At 38.5% G+C, this 22,783-nt stretch overlaps 1 protein-coding gene across 2 annotated transcripts; it reads left to right on the top strand.

Annotated features, from left to right (window-relative positions):
• Window positions 1-5,205: 5,205 nt before the first annotated feature.
• On the top strand, window positions 5,206-21,081 carry LOC120429823 (coiled-coil domain-containing protein 6). Of its 2 annotated transcripts, none has more exons than XM_039594882.2 (6): window positions 5,206-5,538; window positions 15,506-15,688; window positions 15,756-15,846; window positions 16,239-16,672; window positions 16,746-17,306; window positions 17,369-21,081. In XM_039594882.2, the coding sequence occupies exons 2-6, from the start codon at window positions 15,570-15,572 to the stop codon at window positions 17,514-17,516; spliced, it is 1,353 nt and encodes a 450-aa protein (XP_039450816.1). In that variant the 5' UTR covers window positions 5,206-5,538; window positions 15,506-15,569; the 3' UTR covers window positions 17,517-21,081. The 2 variants fall into 2 exon arrangements, with proteins under 2 accessions (XP_039450816.1, XP_039450814.1); XM_039594880.2 differs by having other exon boundaries at window positions 5,207-5,538; window positions 17,366-21,081.
• The last annotated feature ends 1,702 nt before the right edge of the window (window positions 21,082-22,783 follow it).

Genomic DNA, 22,783 nt, shown 5'->3' with positions numbered 1-22,783 from the left:
CAACTTCAACCAAAATTTGGGACAGAAAGCGACGTACGACAAGATAGTATGATGATGTCGACTTGCTGATTTTTACAACGCGGTATTTCGTCGGCCATAACCTCCTGTCAGTCGAAGCGATGTAAAATCTTGATTTTATCTCGCAATAAGCAATAATAACAATAATAATATTAATTTTAGAAATACAACCCCTGAATGCAAACCAATTTTCATTTTTGTTTCACTATATTAAGTATCAAACTTCATGGATTTTAATACATGACATTAAAATTTACATTTAAACCAGCCCCTAAGATGACAGTTTTCGTTGCGCGTATCTACCGACAGACAGCAATGTGGGCCTCATCGGAGCTCGTCCGCTAAAAATGTTACTCAAAATTCGTGTGGGATTTTTTGTTTCCGTAACGGCTTTCGCGGGACTCTCTCTCTTTCTCTCTCTCATTTTTCTAGAATAATTCTAGTAATTGTTCTCTAAACAAGTATTCCCAGAAAAAAAATCCTAAAACGACAAAATGTTTAACCAAAAACAGACAAAGACTATATTTATTTAAACTATTCGTTATTTTCAAATGTTTAGCTAGATAATATCGAAGGCCGCTATCTTATGCCCACTGGGCCCACACATAACTGCAGATTGTCAAGGGGACCAGATTGGTCGATGCAAAATAAATAGGCACTGGCAACGTATGTTTTGCGCTTGCAACACTGCCAGTTTTGCTGGGCGTAAAGGGCGGTTGGTGTCCAGCGCGTTTGGATCTGTCAAACATTGGCCAATCTGTTTCCTTGACAATCTGTACGCATAACGGGTACGCTCAGTATGTATAGGAGCTGTAAACATGCTCCCTGGTAGATTTAACCAGATTAACCGAAGAGGGAAAATTTACCGATCCGTACAAGTTTGGGTAATATGGTTATCAAACATCATGATTTTAGATACTGGACATGAAAATTGACATGTCGCCAGGACTACAAAATGGATATCGCGTTTGTAACAATAAAATAAAATGATCAAATTAAACGAAAAAGATATAATTTAAAGAGGCTCATGCAAAGTTCTTTGTCATATTGGTCATGTGTAACATAACCACCTGCACCTTTTTTTGACAAGACAACATTTTTTCGATGGATTAACTATGGTCCCCTTGGAACGAGCTGTCAAGTAGGAGCTTTTCTGTCAAGAAGGACCGCGAGGTTAATTTTTCAAAATTGATTTAAAAATCCATTTTAAACTCTTTGTGGTCGTACAAAGGGTCATTGTACACTCAACCCCCGGTGGTTGGTCACTTTTTCGTTTGACACTTTTTTAGTTTGTACCCCGTTGGTTGGTCAAAGTCAAACTAAAAAGTGACGAACTGTCACTTTTTACACGGCGCTCACGCACACTTTCAAAACAAACGTTTAGTAGTGTGTGTGAACTCCGTGTAAAAGGGGTGTCAAACTAAAACGTGACCCCGTTCGTTTGACAACAGTTGGTGTCAAACCATCGGGGTTTGAGTGTACTCAGAAAAATAAGTTTTATCGCTGTAAACAATAATATCAGCAATCTAAGCTTCATATTAGGACCCAATTGCCACTCATTCATCTAACCGGGAGACAAAACAGTGCTGCCTAATTGAAATGGTGGCGAAACGGGGAACTAACCTACCCTACGCATTCAAGATACAAGATGATCGTAGTTAAGTGGGCATTGAATATTATTTTTCATATTTCAAGAATAATCGTGCATAAAATAATGCCAATGGTTTTCTCTTTTTTTAATTGTAAACTATATTTCTAGAGTTTTTTTTAAAAAGATCCTAATAGATCGGATTAGTTTTCAAAAAGCCGTAAGAGCCATTGGTAAATAAAGTCCTTTTTACATCGGTATTCGACCTACTTACGAAAAACCAATATCAAAAATGCTCGAGATTGTTCATCTACACGTCCTTCAAGTGCCCCATACTTGAAATAAATGAAATTTTGTTTCATTTTCGAGAAAAACGAAAATGAGTGTCAAAGGTCACAGTGGCTCTTACGGCTTTTTGAAAACTCACACGAGCTATAAACATATGAAAAACAATAGCTTAAAGGATTTTATTTAAATCTCGACAGTAATAAAATAAATTTCTTGCAAATGCAAATTTTAGCGTTCCGTAAGTTCCGGTGGTTCAAAATTGCTAGAGCTTTTTTCTGTTTGCAAGAACTTACGAAGTTTTTTGGATCGGTCTTTCGCCAGCACACAAATTCAGCTACAGGAACGATTTTTTCGCTGGCACACACACTTGGCAACAGGAAAGCTTTTAGGTTCTCCAACTGTCAAATTATTAGCTGTGGTGCGTTTCTGGGGAACGACCTGAAAGAACCGATAACAAAAAGGGGAAATGCCACTTGTTTAGGGATAGCCACCGAGCGAAGGTTTTCCCCAACGAAAACAAAAAATTGAAAAGCTTTTAGCTGTATATGCACTTCGGAAGGAACCGGTCAAGAAAAAATCAAATAGGCAGCAGCGGCGGCGAGAGCAAGCCAAAGAGGGTGAAGAAATGCTCCAAGAAATCGCTCCCTCTCCTTTGCTCTGCTGTTCGTAATGCTGTTTCTTGACCCCTTTCCTTCCGAACTCCGTACTAGCCTTTTATCCGGCGAGAAATCCCGATAAGCTCTTCCGGCTCTGAACCTCCGAAACACTTAGCTTCCGCAATTAAAACAAATCAACTTTTATTTATTTTTTCAGTAAACAGCTTTAAAGGACGTGCAGATGAATAATTCAAAGCATTTTTGATTTTGATTATTCGTAAATTGATTGAGAACCGATTAAAAACCGATTATCAACTGGCGCTAAGGACCTTTTGAAAAATATCCCGAGAAATGTCAAATCAAAACGCGCCCGCTATCTGTCACTGCAAATGACAGCGTGCCAAAAAATGCGCACCTCATTTAGTTTGCAGACTTTTTAGTTCCCCGTTTGGCCTGATGATGGCGCTGTCGGCAGTGTCGCCAAGCGATTATATAGGGCAAGCAACGAGTGGTAATTCTACCTATAGGCTAGAGTATGCAGATCGGAAGGAAAGGGGTCAAGAAACAGCTTTACGAACAGCAGAACAAAGGAGAGGGAGCGATTTCTTGGGGCTTTTCTTCACCCTCTCTGACTTGCTTGCGCTGCCGCTGCAGCTCATTTGATTTTTTTTCTTGACCGGTTCCTTCCGAAGTGCGTATATCGCTTATACCTATTCTATGCCGCGGATGAACTTTTCTTTTGTTCTACTAGGGGAATTGGGGGTAGAATGGTCAAATTGGCAAACATTGTTGTATTTTTCAACACCATTTAAAATTCAAGTGTTTGGTTATTGAAATTATTTCATGATCAATCACCGAAATTTCAAGTGTTTTGCGATTGATATTTAATGCTCTGTGCAGCAGGGCCAGATCATGTGCGAAACACTTCGATGCGCCTTGGGAGTTTTGCTTAGTATAGTGAAGTTGGTATTATTAGCAGTGTGTGCACTTCGGAAGGAATCGATCAAGAAAAATTTCAAATGGGCAGCAGCGGCAGTGAAAGTAAGCCAGAGAGGGTGAAGAAAAGCCCCAAGAAATCGCTCCCTCTCCTTTGTTCTGCTGTTCGTAAAGCTGTTTCTTGGCCCCTTTCCTTCCGATCTCCATACTAGCCTATTAAGAACACATCTGGCCGATAACTTAATTTAATGTTGTACAGTACATACCCACGTTGTACTTATATCATATGAAACGTTTAACTGAACGACTGTGCTATTTGACTTTCGCTACATTATTTCAGAATTTAAGTTCAAAAAAAAATATAAGTAAAGAAATATTACTATTTTTACTGTGCGCAGTTTTGCACGTGACATCGATCTCAACCCTCAAGATGGCTGCCGTTAACAACCCCCTGTTCGAAAATTATGCATTTCAATAGTAATACACTCAACCCTCGGTGGTTGGTCACTTTTTCGTTTGACACTTTTTAGTTTTTAAAGGGCAAATCTGCGATTGTAAACAATGGTCTATCCGGTCTATCCCCCTCAAACATGACGTGAACTGTCTTTAGAAACGGATTTATCCTCGCATTTATCACAAAAAAAGATTTGGATTTTTTGCCACCTGTTGGTATGACGACCGTCCATAGTGCCTGAGCTTGGGTTGCATCGACGTGCGGCTCACGTCGGGTTGACAAAACAATCCGGGAATCAGGCTGCCATCTTTTTTCGACCAGTTCGAGCAGCCGTCTACCGAGCAACCCTGACAGACGGACCGGGCCGACAACGGCCCGAAAACAGCCGGACGGCTCGACAAAACGGCCCGAATTCCGTCGGTTTGTCCGACGGAATTCGGGCCCTTTTCGTGCGTATATGCAACACTTTGTCCGACGATCGTCGAAATCGACGTTTGAGAAAATCGACGTTGACGGGCCGTTGTCGGGCCGTTTTCGGGCGACTTTGTTATTCAGATTGTCCTGCCATTGTCTGACGTTTAATTTTCGAATTTTTGCGATAATTAGATGTTTACAAAACAGATTTAAATTGCATTTTTTTATTTCTCATCATAAATTAAATAGCAATATAATAGGCGTTATAAGTGCAGAGGCGAGCCTTCAAGATCTCAGACGACTCAGAATTTGTCTTCGGTGGCAAAAGTTGCATGTTTTGACTTTGTCTGAAAGAGAATGTTGATTGAGGAAAATGAAATCAAAAATTGTACGCTGCATTTGTATACCTCTTCCATTATTCCGCAAAGCTGACATGCACTAATTTCAATAGAAAATTGAAACAATATAACACCGAAAAAAAAACTTATCACAATGGCAACCATCCAAAAATGAACTGTCATAGCCATAACTGTGTCATCGCCTGCCTAGTTTTTTGCAAACGCTGAACAACGCACGACAATCGCTCGAAAATGGCAGGACTTAATCGACATCGAGCAGATAACGCTTCGAATTGCACGACCGCGGGACCCCAGTCTATCAGGGAAGTGTTGCCAGTCTTTCGTTTTGTTGGAAAGCTATATTGATTCTATTTTCATTTCAATGAACATCAGATTCTTGACACTCTTGATAAAGATTTAACTTAAAATTCTTGATAAAGGCCCTAAAATTATAATAAAACTTTAGCAACGCATCTCAACGAATTTTTGCAGACAGAAAATAAAAAAGTCGTTGCGATTTCGTCTGTCAAACTGAGAATCCCACAAACTGGCAGCCCTGCCGCCTGCCCGATCGTCGTCACAGTTTTCATCGTCTTCGTCGTGTTTGGATTGGTGGTGAAAAAAAGGTGTTTCAAAGTGCCCTGCGAAAAAAATCGGTGAAAATCGCCATAAATTCCGCTCGGCGCGTGGCAAGTGTGGCTGCAAGTTGGACCCCGCACCAGGTGGAAGTGATTGGTGTGTGATTTGGCCCGGAAGTGGTCCGGGAAAGTGCCGGAAACTTGCCGCTAGTCCGAAAAGAGAGAAGAAGCAGGACCTTCCTCCACAAGAAATCGAGCAGGCAGCTGCAGCAGCAGAGGTCGCGAAAGGAAGAAGCAGGCGACGACGACGACGGTGTGAAGAAGAAAAGTAAGTACTCTGCCACCGTTTCTTCACCCAGGCAGCGCGGCCCCCTTCGATGAGGCTCGGCTCTTCGTGTCTGCTCTTTCCCCATCGTTACCCCTCCCTCCCCACCTGGTGTCCACCAGCTTGGCAGCAACAAGCCAAATTCGGGAACGGACAGCAGAGGCGCAGAGGCCAACCCACCACCTTTTTACTCCTCGGTGGGTTGCGCTCTTTGCTCTTCTTGTCCATGACCTCCCCCCCGGTGAGGAATCGTAAACCTTTGGGAAAAGTTTTGTGCGTTTCTGGATAAATTAAAGCCGTCTAAAAAATAGACTAAGCAGGCCACCATCGAAAACTGACAATGTGATTGTCATTTTTTTCAATTTATTATGTTTGGTTTAATTTGTGCAAATATTTATCAACTGTTTTTGATCCTTTTCAAGTTATATGTATTTATATTTTTTTAAATTTTTTAATGATTTATTTCTGTAAACAAAAATTAACTAACGAACAAAACTATTGTTATTCAGGCTAGTGGGGTTTTAATGTAATATTTTTTGTGTATTATTCGTAATATTTTTGGCCATGGCTCTGTAAAAGACCGATGACATTTGAACGAATGAGGGGTGGGACGGGTACTCACTTTCGTGATCGAAATACGTAATAATCACAGGGTTAAAAAGATTCTTTTTACATTATTTTTCAATCAAATTTACAACTTTAATACATCAAACTTATATGAAATTTCTAAAAGATTCTAAATATGAAAAAAAAAATAAACCAAAAAAACGACTTATACACTGCCGTTCTACGCATAATTACAAATACAAATACAAAGTTTATAAATAATACTTAAGTGCTTACAACTTTTGATATGGTTGTCAGATCTTCAATCTTTTAAGCTCGTTGGGTATAGGTCTTTTGATTACATACTACTTTATGATATTTTTAAGTTTAGTTTTATGTGTACTTTAAGAAAAACACATAAAATCTGGTACTTTGTTCGCAAACTCATTAAAAACAACACCAAGTCTGTTTGTCCCATCGTTGAACTTCTACGCATAATTGGGTACTTAAGCCCTATGTCAATTTTTATGTACAACGTTAAAAAACACGATTAAAAACCATTTCTGATCACTTTTTTCATTTTAATGCAAAATTTTTTTTTGACAAGACAACATTTTTTCGATGGATTAACTATGGTCCCCTTGGAACGAGCTGTCAAGTAGGAGCTTTTCTGTCAAGAAGGACCGCGAGATTAATTTTTCAAAATTGATTTAAGAATCCATTTTAAACTCTTTGTGGTCGTACAAAGGGTCATTGTACTCAGAAAAATAAGTTTTATTGCTGTAAACAATAATATCAGCAATCTAAGCTTCATTTTAGGACCCAATTATCCCACCAAGTATTTTCTTACACGGAATCATCAGTTTTACTAAGCATTATGTCTTGTTTACCAGTTGTATAGCAAGATAATCACAAATAAGGGTGATAAACTGCTAACTGGGGCGATTAGGGACACATAGGGCGAATAGGAACCCACGTGACAATTATGCGAAATCGATCGAAAAATTTCAATCGCGTTTTTCTCAGTAGCACTTTTTTGAACATGGGACAATTATGCGTAGAACGGCAGCATAGACCTTCAAAAATTGACAAAACTGACTGCGCTGGTTTAGCGCTGGCTCAACTCGAGGGGAAGCATTAAGTTTGGGGTCCCCAGAAACACGTGCACGTTGAATTTTTCAAAAATATTTAGACAGGGCCGAATGGCAGGCCAAGGGTGAATGCTGCTGATGATACCTCTTCAGTTGACGCTCAGGCGAGGAACATTATGGAAAGAGCGTCACCGACTACGTCCGTAGTCCTGTTAGATCATTCTTGATCAGGACAGTATAGCTCTGGTTCCTTGCGAGTGTCCTATTTTCTTACCTCCACGTTGGCTTGGTTTTCATGATGACCTAGCTGGTGGCCTGTGGAAACGACTCGTAAACCTTCGAACGCCGCGGGTTACAATCGAGACGACTAAAAGAAAGGGGCGCGGCAATGTGGGACAGGGAAGTAATTTGTGATTGTAGACGGTATTGTTTTGATTCGCAGTATGTTGAGTCAACTGCTGTGGATGTACCTAAAACATCGCAGAACGGGGTTTCTCTTCTTTCCAATTATATCTACCATCTATATTCTGTTTATTTTGTTTTACTGATTCTCTAACACGCCCTCTGTTTATTATCGTCCATTTGTTTTCGATTTTTCTTTTTTGATTCTCTTATTTCTCAACGCTTTTCCACTCTATTTTACTACTTGATGCTGCTGTAATAAACTGTCTGTTTTCCCTTAATTTGGCAGCGATGTCAATTTTGTTTGTCATGTGCCTTTTCTTTATATATCTATTTAAATAATTTTTCATCTGCCCTATAAATTACCCTTAATGCAATCTAAGCTTGTTTATTTCCTCTATTTATTATCTTTTGTTTATTTCTTTATCTACTTAATAAATGTCTATCATTCTTTTACTATTTCTCGGATGAGTTTTCAAAAAGCCGTAAGAGCCACCGTGACCTCCGATACTAATTTTCCTTTTTCTCCAAATTTAAACAATATTTCATTTGTTTTAAGTTTAGGGCACTTGAAGGACGTGTAGATGAACAATCTCAAGCATTTTTGAAAATGTTTTTTTGTAAGCACGTCGATTACCGGTGCAAAAAGGGCTTTGTTTACCAATGGCTCTTACGCCTTTTTGATAACTAATCCGAGATTTATTCTTTAAATAGTATATTTCTTTCGCAGTCCCTTTTTTTCAATCTTCACCTATTTCTTCAAACAAGTGAGGTTCGAGTCCTTACTCAATATATTGAAAGATGATAGTCACACACACAACATTATTGTACTTTTGGTAAACGTTTGAAGTACGACAGAAGAAACAGCAACAGATTAACACGACTCAACATTAGGGAAGATTTCAGGAGAAAACAATACACAGTAAATAACAATAAGTTTTTGAATTCAAACTAAAAATAAAATAGTTCTTGTTTTAATGAAAATTGATAGGCACACTATAGATGGTTAGGCGCTTATACTTACATCAAACCCTACGTAATGTACCACCCCCGGCCGAGTTAAAATGCGTAACCGGAACAGAAGGTGTGCATGCCTGGCACGAACACTCAAACCGTGTTCTAGCGTGTTGCTCGTACTGACTCAGAGCAAGGGTGAGATGTAGGTGTAAGGGCAGTGCGTGTTCGTCGGGAACCTAGTGCATAAGATCGGTCAAGGCCCGTTCTTACACTGAAAATTGCGAATTGCGAATTAGTCCAGTGTGTTGTGTTGTGTTGCTTGAATAATCTAATAGAACTTTGTTTTATTGATCTAATAAATGTTAAATGTGAAAAAAATTTAATACTTGTAGTGCGTCCATCTCGGGAATTCCCGGGACAAAAATCCCGGGATTTTTCCTAAACCGGGAATTCCCGAATCCCGGGATTTTCTATAATTTGTCCCGGGAATTCCCGAAATTAAAAAAAAAAATCATATTTTGGTCTAGAAATTCAGATTTGGTTGTGAAAATAGAGCAATTCCAGCCCAAAACAGGAATTTTTCAGGTACTTTTTTCTCGACCCTCTCCGATTTCAATGAAACTTTGTAGACATGTTATCCTACGCTTATATAAGCCATTTTTGTGTATATGGAGCCAGTTCCACACGATAATGACATTTGAGAAGGGCGTAAGTGTTTTAAATATTTTTGTAATTCGGAATTTAAATGTTTCTGTATCTCGAAGCCGTTGCATCGTATCAAAAAGTGGTCAAAGACAAACTTGTAGGAAATTTGACGGGCTTTTCGATAAAAATACACTGAAAGAAAAAAACACCCAACTTTTATGAGATTTTTTGATTTTTAAGTTTAAAAGTCAAATTTGAGGGGGAGCCCACGATTTTTTTTCGTTCAAAATTTTTGTGAAGATAGCCTAAGATGTTACAAAAAGACTCACGAAAAATGCAGGATGGAGCAACTCACCTAAAAAAATACAAAAATCATTTACTGAAACTGTTTTTTTGAAAAGTGCTCTAAACGTCAAAATTTTCAAAAACCGAATACGGGAATCGATTTTCCAGACAATTTTACATAAAAGTCTCCATATTGACCATTGTCCTAAGTCCAATCCTTGTGAAGTTACAGCGGTTTAAAAAATAAAAATGTCGAAAAAATAGGTTTTTTGATGGTTTTTGGCAATTTCTATATGACAGACTTGATTTTTCAGTCTCGTAAATATTTTTACCGAAAAGCTCGTCAAATTTCCCATAAGTTTGTCTTTGACAACATTTAAATTGGATGTATGAGCTTGCAGATATAAGCTAATTACATTGCTCATAATTGAAAACATCATATTTTTTCAGTGTAGTATAGTAACCTGGATAGTAAATTAGCTTATATCTGTAAGCCCATACATCCAATTGAAATGTGGTCAAAGACAAACTTATGGGAAATTGGACGAGCTTTCCGGTAAAAATATTTACGAGACTGAAAAATCAAGTCTGTCATATAGAAATTGCCAAAAACCATCAAAAAACCTATTTTTTCGACATTTTTATTTTTAAAACCGCTGTAACTTCACAAGGATTGGACTTAGGACAATGGTCAATATGGAGACTTTTATGTAAAATTATCTGGAAAATCGATTCCCGTATTCGGTTTTTGAAAATTTTGACGTTTAGAGCACTTTTCAAAAAAACAGTTTCAGTAAATGATTTTTGTATTTTTTTAGGTGAGTTGCTCCATTCGGCATTTTTCATGAGTCTTTTTGTAACATCTTAGGCTATCTTCACAAAAATTTTGAACGAAAAAAAATCGTGGGCTCCCCCTCAAATTTGACTTTTAACCTTAAAAATCAAAAAATCTCATAAAAGTTGGGTGTTTTTTTCTTTCAGTGTATTTTTATCGAAAAGCCCGTCAAATTTCCTACAAGTTTGTCTTTGACCACTTTTTGATACGATGCAACGGCTTCAAAATACAGAAATATTTAAATTCCGAATTACAAAAATATTTAAAACACATACGCCCTTCTCAAATGTCATTATCGAGTGGAACTGGCTCCATATATACAAAAATGGCTTATATAAGCGAAGGATAACATGTCTACAAAGTTTCATTGAAATCGGAGAGGGTCGGGTACAACCGATTCCCTATTTGGCATGGAATTGCTCAATAGTAGAACAATAAAATGAATTAAAATTTGTATTCAGCAAATCTCAGCATTAAATTGGCATTTAAGGAAAAAATATTATATTTTGAATTACCAGGTCCGCAAAATGCCTAGTGCTTTACATTTTTTTCTCTATTATTTTATTTTTTTGAAAAACTGGATATATTTACGTATATTTTCGATTTTAAATTTAAAAAACAATCTCATATCAAATTATTTATAATCAAACACCGGCATCCAGGGCAAATACGTACAAATGTAACGAATAAATACAGCTATTAAAGCAAAAAAAAAATTCATGACGTTTTGGATTACTTCGGTTGAAACAGTAACAGAACAAAACAATTTGTACTTCCAAATGTATTGCTCTAAAATCTCCTGTACCTATTTAGACTGTAGTTCTGATTTTCCCTCGGTTGGCGGTAGTAACTTGAAGATAATTTGTAAAATATGTTTTATATAAAACAATGAATTCAAAACTTATCTAAAATTTTACATTAACTGGTATCATTTTATTTATTGTCGTTGTTTGTTTTCTAGCTGTTTTAGTCATGTCATATAAAATATATATAAAAGAAAAAAATATGAAAGAATTCCAAAGTTTTTTTGAATAGGTCCTATAAACATATGGAAAACAAAAGCTTATTGGACCTTTTCAAAAAAAAAAAAAAGAATTATGTAATTTGATTCGCAAATAAAAAAATGATTAATCATACTGGAATTAAAAATAGTAGTTGATATAAAATCCTAAACACCACAAAGACAAAAAAAAATCTTTTAGGCTATTTTAAAACTGTCGTCTTTGTTTAGATTGAAGTGAGGATTATAACCATTTGATATTATTAAGCTAATTCAATGATTTTAAGCTTGAAAACATAACAAATATAATGAAACATAGATTTTATTACTGATTCAAAAATTTCCCGGGATCCCGGGAATTCCCGGGATTCCAAAAATATTTTTCCCGTTTCCCGGGAAAATTGGACGCCCTAAATACTTGTAATTATCTCGCATACATGCACAAAGAAAATGAAAACTAACAACAAAATAATTTGGGAATTAGATTTATTGATTTAATACGACCTTTTCAAAAACCATGCGTAAACAATATTGACAGCGCCTCTGTCGGGGACTTCAGGAAACTGCATGCGTGTCAGATCCCTGGTGTTACCTATCCAATGATATCCCATATGGGTTGCATGATAGATCCGGACAACGTTTTCATCAAAATATCATAGATCCAGATTCAAAAAAGTATAAATATCAGTGCTTAAAACTTTTAAAGGGTTGTCAGATCTTCATTCATTTAAGCTTGTAAATATGATTATAAATGGAGAGCAATTCCAGCCCAAAACAGGAATTTTTTAGGTACTTTTTTCTCGACCCTCTCCGATTTTAATGAAACTTTGTAGACATGTTATCCTAGGCATATATAAGCCATTTTTGTGTATATGGAGCCAGTTACACTCGATAATGACATTTGAGAAGGGCGTAAGTGTTTTAAATATTTTTGTATTTCGTAATTTAAATATTGCTGTATCTCGAAGCCGTTGCATCGTATCAAAAAGTGGTCAAAGACAAACTTGTAGGAAATTTGACGGGCTTTCCGAAAAAAATACACTGAAAGAAAAAAACACACTACTTTAATGAGATTTTTTGATTTTTATGTTTAAAAGTCAAATTTGAAGGTGAGCCCACGATTTTTTTTTCGTTCAATTTTTTTTTTTAACTAAAAACATAATATTTTTTCAGTGTAGTATAGTAACCTGGATAGTAAATTAGCTTATATCTGTAAGCCCATACATCCAATTGAAATGTGGTCAAAGACAAACTTATGGGAAATTGGACGAGCTTTCCGGTAAAAATATTTTCGAGACCGAAAAATCAAGTCTGTCATATAGAAATTGCCAAAAACCATGAAAAACCCAATTTTTTCAACATTTTTATTTTTAAAACCGCTGTAACTTCACGAGGATTGGACTTAGGACAATGGTCAATATGGAGACTTTTATGTAAAATTGTCTGGAGAATCGATTCCCGTATTCGGTTTTTGAAAATTTTGACGTTTAGAGCACTTTTCAAAAAAACAGTTTCAGTAAATGATTTTTGTATTTTTTTAGGTGAGTTGCTCCATCCTGCATTTTTCGTGAGTCTTTTTGTAACATCTTAGGCTATTTTCACAAAAAATTTGAACGAAAAAAAATCGTGGGCTCACCTTCAAATTTGACCTTTAAACATAAAAATCAAAAAATCTCATTAAAGTAGTGTGTTTTTTTCTTTCAGTGTATTTTTTTTTTCGAAAAGCCCGTCAAATTTCCTACAAGTTTGTCTTTGACCACTTTTTGATACGATGCAACGGCTTCGAGATACAGCAATATTTAAATTACGAAATACAAAAATATTTAAAACACTTACGCCCTTCTCAAATGTCATTATCGAGTGTAACTGGCTCCATATACACAAAAATGGCTTATATATGCCTAGGATAACATGTCTACAAAGTTTCATTGAAATCGGAGAGGGTCGGGTACAACCGATTCCCTATTTGACATGGAATTGCTCTGGAGAAAAATGCATTTTAGATTGTTTTCAGTTGATTTGACTTCTATTTTTATTCAGTTTGAAATTTTTTGAAAAAATATTTTTTCCTCCTGATTTTTCAGACTAATTTTGAAGAGGGGCGACATAAACTTTGAAAAATATTTGCAACGGCCTTGTGCTAAAAAAACGATTACCTATGACTTAAGTCCGGAAGATTGTAAAAAGGGTGGTCATGTTACACATTTTGAAAAAAAAAACCCTTCTAACGAGTCTAAAACATTGAAGATCTGACAACCCTATCAAAAGTGATGAGCACTATAGTGTTAATTATACACTTTGTTGAATCCGAATCTCAGATATTTTGATGAAAATTATGTCCTTATCCTTATCCATCGTTAGATTTGTAATCAAAAGAATGCAATAGGATGAAAATGTATCAAGAGTATATTAATGTGAGTAAGGCGTCATGCACCTTAAGGTGGATTAAGCATGGTTTTTTTTTAGAATCTTTGTGTGTTCGTGTGTGTTCACGAGTAAAAATAACAGTTTTATTCTCAAGGCAAGCAATCGGATGCTGCTCTGTCGAGACTATTTCCGTTTAGTTTTTGCCTTCCTCACCTTACTAAGGAAAGGCTATAAAATCACTCGAAAAATGAACTTCTTAATTCGACCTCGTAGACCTACCTTCACGTATACCTATCGACTCAGAATCAAATTCTGAGCAAATCGACGGTAACATTTCAAAAGGCATCATGTACATTTTGACACTTTCTGGGTTATTGCATATTCTGAAAGTACTCCTAATAAGCTACCTCTCCACCAAAAATGAGCAAAAGTTACTTCAGTAAAGTCCGTTTAATCATGATTTTAAATAAAGCAACATAAACAAAATCTCTGCCATCAGCAGTCCCTGTTTATATAGCCCTGTCAACCTGTCAAACAAAAGACTACATGAACCTCGTGACGAAAAAAAAGCAACATGAACAAAGCGCCATGTACATTCGGCGAAGAAAAACGAATCATAACAAAGCGTCCCCTTCAATGACAGCAGGGTGATATAGACGTTGGTGATTTCAAAAGAAGTTATGTTTGTTTTTCTCAAATAAAATTACGGAAATAATGTTTTATTGGATTTGGATGATCAAGTATCAATAAAAGCAACGTTTTTCATCGTTTGTTATCATTAGAACATCTTATTTTGCTTTTATATTAAAATGGGAATTGAAAATGGATGCTCAACATTCAAATGCGTTTTGCTCAAAACGCATGGTTTGTACATGATGCTTTTTGAAATGTTGGCGTCGAAATGTCTGTGCGTGTGTATGTCTGTAAGTCCGTGCACCGAAAAATATGCACTCGATTATCTCCGGACTGGCTGAACCGATTTGGTCCGTTCTGGTCTCATTCGATCCGTCTTGGGGTCCCACAAGACCCTAGTTAATATTATGAAGTTTTGATAAGTACTTCAAAAGTTATGCTAAAAAACGAATCTGGCTAAAGTTTGAAAGATTGTAAAAAGAGTTGTTTTATGTAAGAAAACCCGTCTGATCATACATTTTTAGAAAGGTATTTGAAAGACCTTTCCAACAAGCCCAAAAGATTGAAGATCTGATAACCCTATCAAAAGTTATGTGCACCTAAGTGTCATTTGTACACATTTCAGAGGCCGGATCTCAAATATTTTGATGAAAAAGTTGTCCGGATCTATCCGGAGATCTGGCTCCCGGGATTTTGTTGATTTGAAACTCCCGGGAAAAAATGAACAGATATTTTTTGTTTACTGTCTGAAGGCTTACAAAACTTTAAAGTAATATAACTATTGAAAGTGAACAATTTTCATGAAACAGTCCCGTAGGTGTTGTTCTAATATTACGTCCAATGATTTTTGGGATGCTAGACCACATACTCCATGTAGATATGTTGTAAGAAGTAAAATTTAGATAAAATTTGTAGGTTTGACATTCTTACTACAGAAACAAATATGTACATAATTGTGAGGAAGGCACCAATTACCATCGGTGGATTAAGTAACGTTTTTTTAAACTTTAATTTAAAAGTTTTAGCCCAGAAATTTCTTAAGGAAACAACAATGTCAATAAAAAGTTAACCCAACAAGAAAAATCAGTTTCTCGGCACAAGTTAGCAAGCTATTCGTTGTTGTTGTTCCAGCTGATTTAACCCAACGAAACGTGCCACTTACTTATCATCTCATTCTCTCTGTGTTTGTGTTTTTGTTTATTCCCATAGGCATCGACGACGACAATAACAACACCACCTTCAACCGCACTTACGAAAACCACTCCGAGGGGCCATGATGGACAGCCCGTGCGAATCGGAAAGTTCACTGGACGGCGGAGTGATGCTGCCGCCGAGTCCGGTCTCCCGGGAGCAACTCCAGAAGCGCATCGAAAGCCTCACCCAGCAGAACAAGTGAGTTCCGACGCGAGAAGGAATCCCAAATTTTTCGTATATTAATTCTTTTTTTTTCGACCGACAGGGTGTTGAAAGTCGAGCTGGAAACCTACAAGATCCGCGTTAAAGTCATCCAGGAGGAGAACCGTGCGCTGCGTCAGGCTTCAGTTATCATCGTGAGTCATTTTTATTTTATTTTGTAGTTTAATTGGCTGATTCCCGTGTCCCGTTGTCTGTGGTGGCCTAAGCCAGCAGCAGTGTTAAGCTAGTTGGTTCGTTTCTTTTTGGGATGGGCATTATTCGATTTTTGTGCGCTGCTATTTCGGGCTCGGCTATCTTTTCCTTTGCCTTCTCCTTCTCGTCCCATTAGCGCGGCAGCTAATTTCGTTGTTATTTTTCGGTTTTTCGTTCTTTTATTCCGTTTTATCAACGAGCGAACGTTGAGCTATTTGAGTCGTTTGCCGGCTTTTGTTTGTTTGCCAGCGCCAGAGCTCAACAAGTGCAACAAATTCGTAATGCATTATCGTAATCTCAAACTCAACTTTTCTTCTTTGTCTTCTGTTTTTAGCAAGCGAAAGCCGAACAAGAGGAAGAGTACATCTCAAACACGCTGCTCAAGAAGATCCAAGCGCTGAAGAAGGAAAAGGAAACGCTTGCCCATCACTACGAGCGCGAGGAAGAATGTCTGACGAACGATTTGTCCCGCAAGCTGGACCAGCTGCGGCAGGAAAAGTGCAAACTCGAGCTCACCCTCGAGCAGGAGCAGGAATGTCTGGTGAACAAGCTGATGCGCAAGATTGAGAAGCTCGAGGCGGAAACTTCGGCCAAGCAGAACAACCTCGAGCAGTTGCGGCGCGAGATGGTGGAGCTGGAGAACACGCTCGAGCAGGAACAGGAAGCGCTGGTCAACAAGCTGTGGAAGCGCATGGACAAGCTGGAGGCGGAAAAGCGCTCGCTGCAGATTAAGCTGGACCAGCCCGTGTCCGATCCGACTAGTCCGAAGTGAGTACAACGAACATTGAGTTTTGCTGGCATTTGAAAATACAAATTTAATTCAAATCCTTTCCTTTTGCAGAGAAATCAACCACCGGATCGAGAACGGCAACGACACCGCCTCCCAGCTGACGGCCCACATCCAGAACCTCCGCTCGGAGGTGGACCAGCTGCGCGGTAACCTGGCCGCGGCCGAAAAGGAGAGCCAGGAGAAAACCCAGCATTTTGCTCAAGAGGAAAAGTGCATCCGCGACGAGAACAAGCGCCTGCAGCGGAAGCTCGCTCAGGAGGTGGAACGGCGCGAGGCCCTGTCGCGGCACCTGTCCGAGTCGGAGTCGTCGCTGGAGTTTGAGGAGGAGCGGTTGTTCAACGAGAACGTGTCGTCGGGGGCGTTTGGCAGCGGGGGCGTCAACAGGCCGTTGAGTCCGGGTGGGTTGGGCCGGTGCCACGCGTGCGGCCAGCTCGTCAACCGTCGAACCAGCGAGCGGTTCATCAAGCCGGCGATTCCGCTGGGGTTGAACACGTCGGCGCCGAACGTGCTGCACCATCATCACAGCAGCGGTGCCGGTGTTCCGCCGGGTGGTAGCGGCGGCAGCGGCAGCAGTAACTTCCCGCTGCTTTCGGCCGGCAACAGTGGCGCGACGTGAGTTGGAGATGATGTGGGAAGTTTGGGTCAGAGATTTAATGTTTGCTTTATTCTAGCAGCGGTGGTGGAATTGGCGCCTGTTCGTCCCTCAACAGCAGCATCTCGTCGTCCTCAACACAAAACAATAGCAGTAATGTGTCGTTCAGCGGAAATACGTCCTTTGTGCAGCCGGCCAGTCCAATGGATACCTCAATGTGTAAGGATTAAGTGAGAGTAGGACGCGATCGTCTTTATAAATACAATACTATATCTATTATATATGATACCCATCCACACACACACACACACACACTCGCACCTATTGAAACCGATCGGAACGGATTAATCTTTGCGCAAAGCAAACAAACTGAAAAAAAAATGTGTGTGGAAAACAACATAAAATTCAAAAATACAAGGAGCAAATGAAACGCCGCTTTATTGTTACTGATTTACTACGTCTTATACATATATAATTTTTTTATTTACGAATTAGTCATTGTACCGATATTTTGTAAAACAAAATTCAGTGAGTGTGCGGTTCGCGTGAGAAAAAAAAACGCCTTTTTTGAGTAAGAGACGATCTGTTACAAAATTCTGTAAATGTTATCGCGAAAAGTAAGACACGCGGGGCGCGTTTTGAATCTTGCGTTCGTTTTCGCTCTAAACACCTCTCTTTAGTCGTCGATTATCGTACTATAAACAAGAAGAAGAAGAATAAATGCGTCATCGGAATCGTTTACCTAATGATAGAGGAATTTTAAAATGTTGCTAGTTGTTGTAACACGGAAGGATCTGGGGGTTCGTGAGAAGAGGGAGAAGATAACAGGGTCGCTATCGTCGAGGAGGAGGAGGAAAAATGTTCAGCTGCTATTGACTAATGGTATCGAAACGATCGTATCAGAACCAGTACTTATCACCCGGGGTGGCCACCCAAGTCGCGAAAAGACATCCGGGAAAAAGACGGGAATTTGGAGCAGTTCACGAAAAAAAATAATGCTCATAAATTTAAGAAGTTACAAAATGGTTTACTCATATTTACTTTTGGATCGATTTATTCAAAATCGATGACCTTCAAAAAATAACAAAAAATATTGGGCAGGCTCAACTCAAGGGGAAGCATAAACTTTGAGGTCCCTAGAGACAAGTGCACTTTGATTTTTTCAAACAATATTTAAACAAGGTCGAATGGTTTTTCTGCAAAGTTTTATGAAGAGTTAGGGCGGTTTTTTCAATCCTGCGGGAATTTGGTTTGTAGCACACGCTCCTGTAATGATGTGCTACATTTTATACCTGTAATATTACATAACTTCCATAAAATAATGATTTTTTTTAATCATTAATGCAAAAATGAGTTTTTTCTTGTGTATTCATTACAGAACTAAATCCAAAGTACCATTGTAGAAGGAGAACACACAAAAAAATGGAAATTTACATGTTATTTATGTAATATATTGCAATTTATGTCGATTTTGTGGCAGGTATTTACCTTTTTTTTTCATTTGCCTCAAACAGTGTGCAAATTACCATGTGATTAAATTTTTCTACATTACTAATTGAAAACATCAGCAAAAAGGCAAATTTGCACCTTCAAATTTAACGCCTTTTAAATTTACTTTATTCGAGTGTAAAATATCTCTCATAAAAAAAATCCGAATGTTACATCATAAATGGTGTAACACTTTTGCCCGTCATCATACATTATTTTATGTAAATTTGCAACAGATCATATGTAAAACATGATTACGTGAAACTGCAGTTTACAACATACAAGTTTACATTATCTTTTTCGTGTATGTAAATTTACAGTTCTTTCAGTGTAGATTTATTAATAAAAGGGTAACCAGGAATTCAAACTTTAAGAACAAAAAATATACAAACTTTAGATGACAACTTTCTGACTTACAAATTATTCCGTTTTATTTTATTGTTTCATAGAAGTACTCCCAAGTACTCCTACCTCCATTCGATCAGTTTTATCTCATTTTTGCAATCAATTCCTTATGGGAGAAATATAATGCAACTCTATAACTTAGCGAAAAAAAAAATAAGAAATATTCTCTAATAATAAGCACAAAAGTAGTTCCGGAAGTGTTTTGTTCAATATCTCCGGTAAGTGTTGCAAGATCATCGAAATTTCAACATGTTTGAAAGTTTCTTCAAATACCTAACCAATTATGTGCAGTTGTTCCAAAAAAAAGATTTCTGTAGATTGTAAAAAATGCTAAATTTTATAATGGTATGATGAGCTAAATTATATTTGAACAACATGGGAAATACATGACTTTCCTCTAGAGAAAAAAAATCTTTTAAGTGAGCATTAATTTGTCAATTTTCTTGAAATCATGTTCCGTAGATATGATCAATTTGTAATTAATTCAATATCCGATGGCCGGCAGTGAAATTATAGGAATGTGAAATCTATGTCAGACTTGGTTTGCGCTGATATAGATTATCTCAGTCTTGGGTTTCAGGTGGTAACTACCTCTAATGAACCATTCCTGCCAGCAATAAAGGTCCTACTTTAACATATATATTTTTTTTATATTTTTGGGAATTTGATTTTTGATTGTCTACATAAATACTTTGCGTACAACAGTTCTCGTGATTTGTTGATAATAAATACAGGGAAAGGTCAACATTTCGCAAAAGGTTTTTGGGTGGCCACCCTAATTTCTTTCACATAGACTTACAGATAAAGCCAAACATTCAGAAACGGAAAAACCGCACGAATGTAAATGATTTTTTTTATGAAACGAAAAAGAAAACATACAAAAAACACTCGCATTCGCTTACGCAATATTCATACAAATGACAAAAGATAGAAATAAAACAAAACTATTACAGATAAAAAAAAGCAACAGACGAGCGCACCTAACTAAGAAAAGAAATAAATAAAGAAAGAGAAATGAAAAAGATAACGAATAAACCCACAAAACCCGCAGTCATATAAACAAGTCACGTGGATTTCAAAGCATAACGGAAGCAAGAGGAGCATTAGGACATACCTACACAGCTGTAGTAGTCGAATAGATAGAGTAACGGAACAAGTGTGGACTATTTGCAAAAAAAATCTCTTTCTTGCCTCCTTTCACACAAAAAAAACACAAACACACGCGCGTTCACTATTAACTGTTTAAAACAAGTCACGCCACACTGAAACAAAAAATCACACACAAAACACGCAACCGGCTCTATAAACTAGGTGATAAGAAGAAGAGGAAACAGAAGATGGTCGATTAGCCCCCTCACTATAAGTAAACAAGACTATTTTGACTGTAGCAAAAAGTGCATCAAATGTAACCGTCATCGTTGGCAGAATGAGATGATCATTTTATTATTTTCTTTGTCACAGTTATTAAATGTTTGCATCAACTAGCCATCGAGAGAGAGCGAGAGACAAAGTGTGTGAGTTGATTTTTTCAAGACTTTGAAACCGTTTCGATGTGATTTTTGGCGCCATAAGCATTAGTTTTGCAAAAAAAAGAAGAAAACCAAATTTCGCTTAGTATGTGATGAAAAAACAAAAAGTAAAAAAACAAGTTGAAAAAAAGTATTCCAGTGTGTGTTCTAGCGAAATTATTTTCCGGCCCGCCGCCCTCCCTCTCGGAGGAGAGTTTGTGCGATGCACACATACAATACAAACACACGTGCGACACTTTTATGTGAGGCGAACATATTTTCCCTTCTGCACAAGAAGACAAACCTATCAGCTTATGCTATATATTATAATTATTATTATTATTATTTTTACAATACAGGATCATTGATTAATAAATAATCGTAATAAACGTTATGGGATGGAATGTTATTTGGTATATCACAGCCGTTACCGTTTATCCGACAAAAATTGATAAAAAAAAACTCTAAACACAAAATCCAGTTGTGTGTGTTCTGTCTTTCGAATCCAATACCCTCGGACTGGCTGAATAATTATGGGAGAGCGAGTGGAACAACGGTGATCCATTGCGGTTTGGAGCCTTTTTTGAAAAGGTCCAATAAACCAAATTTTCAGTTCTTGCTTTTTGGGTTTTTTAAAGCCGTCCTGAGTCAGGGCATAGTCAGGGGTATTAAAAAAAACACCCAAAAAGCAAAAACTAAAAAATTGGTTTATTGGACCTTTAAAAAAAAAAACTCCAGTTTTTATCTTTTTCGTTGATTTGTTTCGTTAGATTTCATCGATTTAATCCAAATTAATCGCTCTACAGCATTGCCTTGGGGTTCTCGATTGCGAGATTCCTACTCGAAACTAAGTGTCCGAAGGTTTGATTGTTGAGGCAATTGCAAACCTCTTTTTACACCTTAACTTCCATCCACCCCGGGATTCGAACTGACGACCTTTGGATTGTTAGTCCAACTGCCTACCAGCGGTGCGGTGGTATCGGTGCTGAACTCATCAAGATGGGCCCGGACAAGCTGGCGGCCTGTCTACACCGGCTGATAGTCGAGGTCTGGGACACAGAACAGCTACCGGAGGAGTGGAAAGAGGGAGTAATATGCCCGATCTACAAGAAGGGGGACAAGTTGGAATGTGAGAACTATCGAGCCAACACTATTCTCAACGTGGCCTACAAAGTGCTGTCTCAGATCATCTTCTGTCGTCTGTCGGAGCGAGCAAAGGATTTCGTTGGGACGTACCAAGCCGGTTTCGTGGAGGGGAAATCGACGACGGACCAAATCTTTTTGCTACGCCAAATCCTCCAAAAGTGTCGCGAGTACCAGATCCCGACGCACCACCTGTTCATCGATTTCAAAGCCGCGTACGACTCGGTCGTACGACAAGGCGACGGTATCTCCGGCCTCTGTTTCAACATTGGGCTTGAAGGTGTGATGAGGCGGGCGGGCTTCAACATGCGGGGCACGATCATCAACCGGTCCAGTCAGTTCATCTGCTATGCCGACGACATGGACATTGTCGGCAGAACGTTCGAGGATGTGGCCAGGCGGTACACCGAATTGAAGCGGGAAGCGGATATGGTTGGATTGAAGGTGAATGTGGCGAAGACGAAGTATCTGCTGGAAGGAGGAACCGAGTCCCTTAGGGCTCGCATAGGACCGAGCGTGACGATCGACGGCGACGAGTTCGAGGTCGTGGAGGAGTTTGTGTACCTCGGATCGTTGGTAACGTCGGACAACAACTGCAGCAGAGAAATTCGGAGGCGCATCATCACCGGTAGTCGTGCCTACTATGGACTCCACAAGACCCTACGGTCTGGTCATCTTTCCCGGCGTACAAAGTGCACCATGTACGAAACGCTGATAAGACCCGTCGTCCTCTACGGGCACGAGACGTGGACGTTGCTCGAGGAGGACCTGCAAGCGCTTGAAGTTTTCGAACGGCGAGTGCTTAGGACGATCTTTGGCGGCGTACGTGAGAACAATGTATGGCGGAGAAGGATGAACCACGAGCTGGCGCAACTCTACGGCAAGCCAAGCATTCGGAAAGTCGCCAAGGCTGGTCGAATCCGGTGGGCCGGACACGTCGCAAGAATGCCGGA

This window comes from Culex pipiens, chromosome 3, assembly GCF_016801865.2.
Source record: "Culex pipiens pallens isolate TS chromosome 3, TS_CPP_V2, whole genome shotgun sequence".
Classification (NCBI taxonomy): domain Eukaryota; kingdom Metazoa; phylum Arthropoda; class Insecta; order Diptera; family Culicidae; genus Culex; species Culex pipiens.
This window is presented reverse-complemented; position numbering and strand designations above follow the sequence as displayed.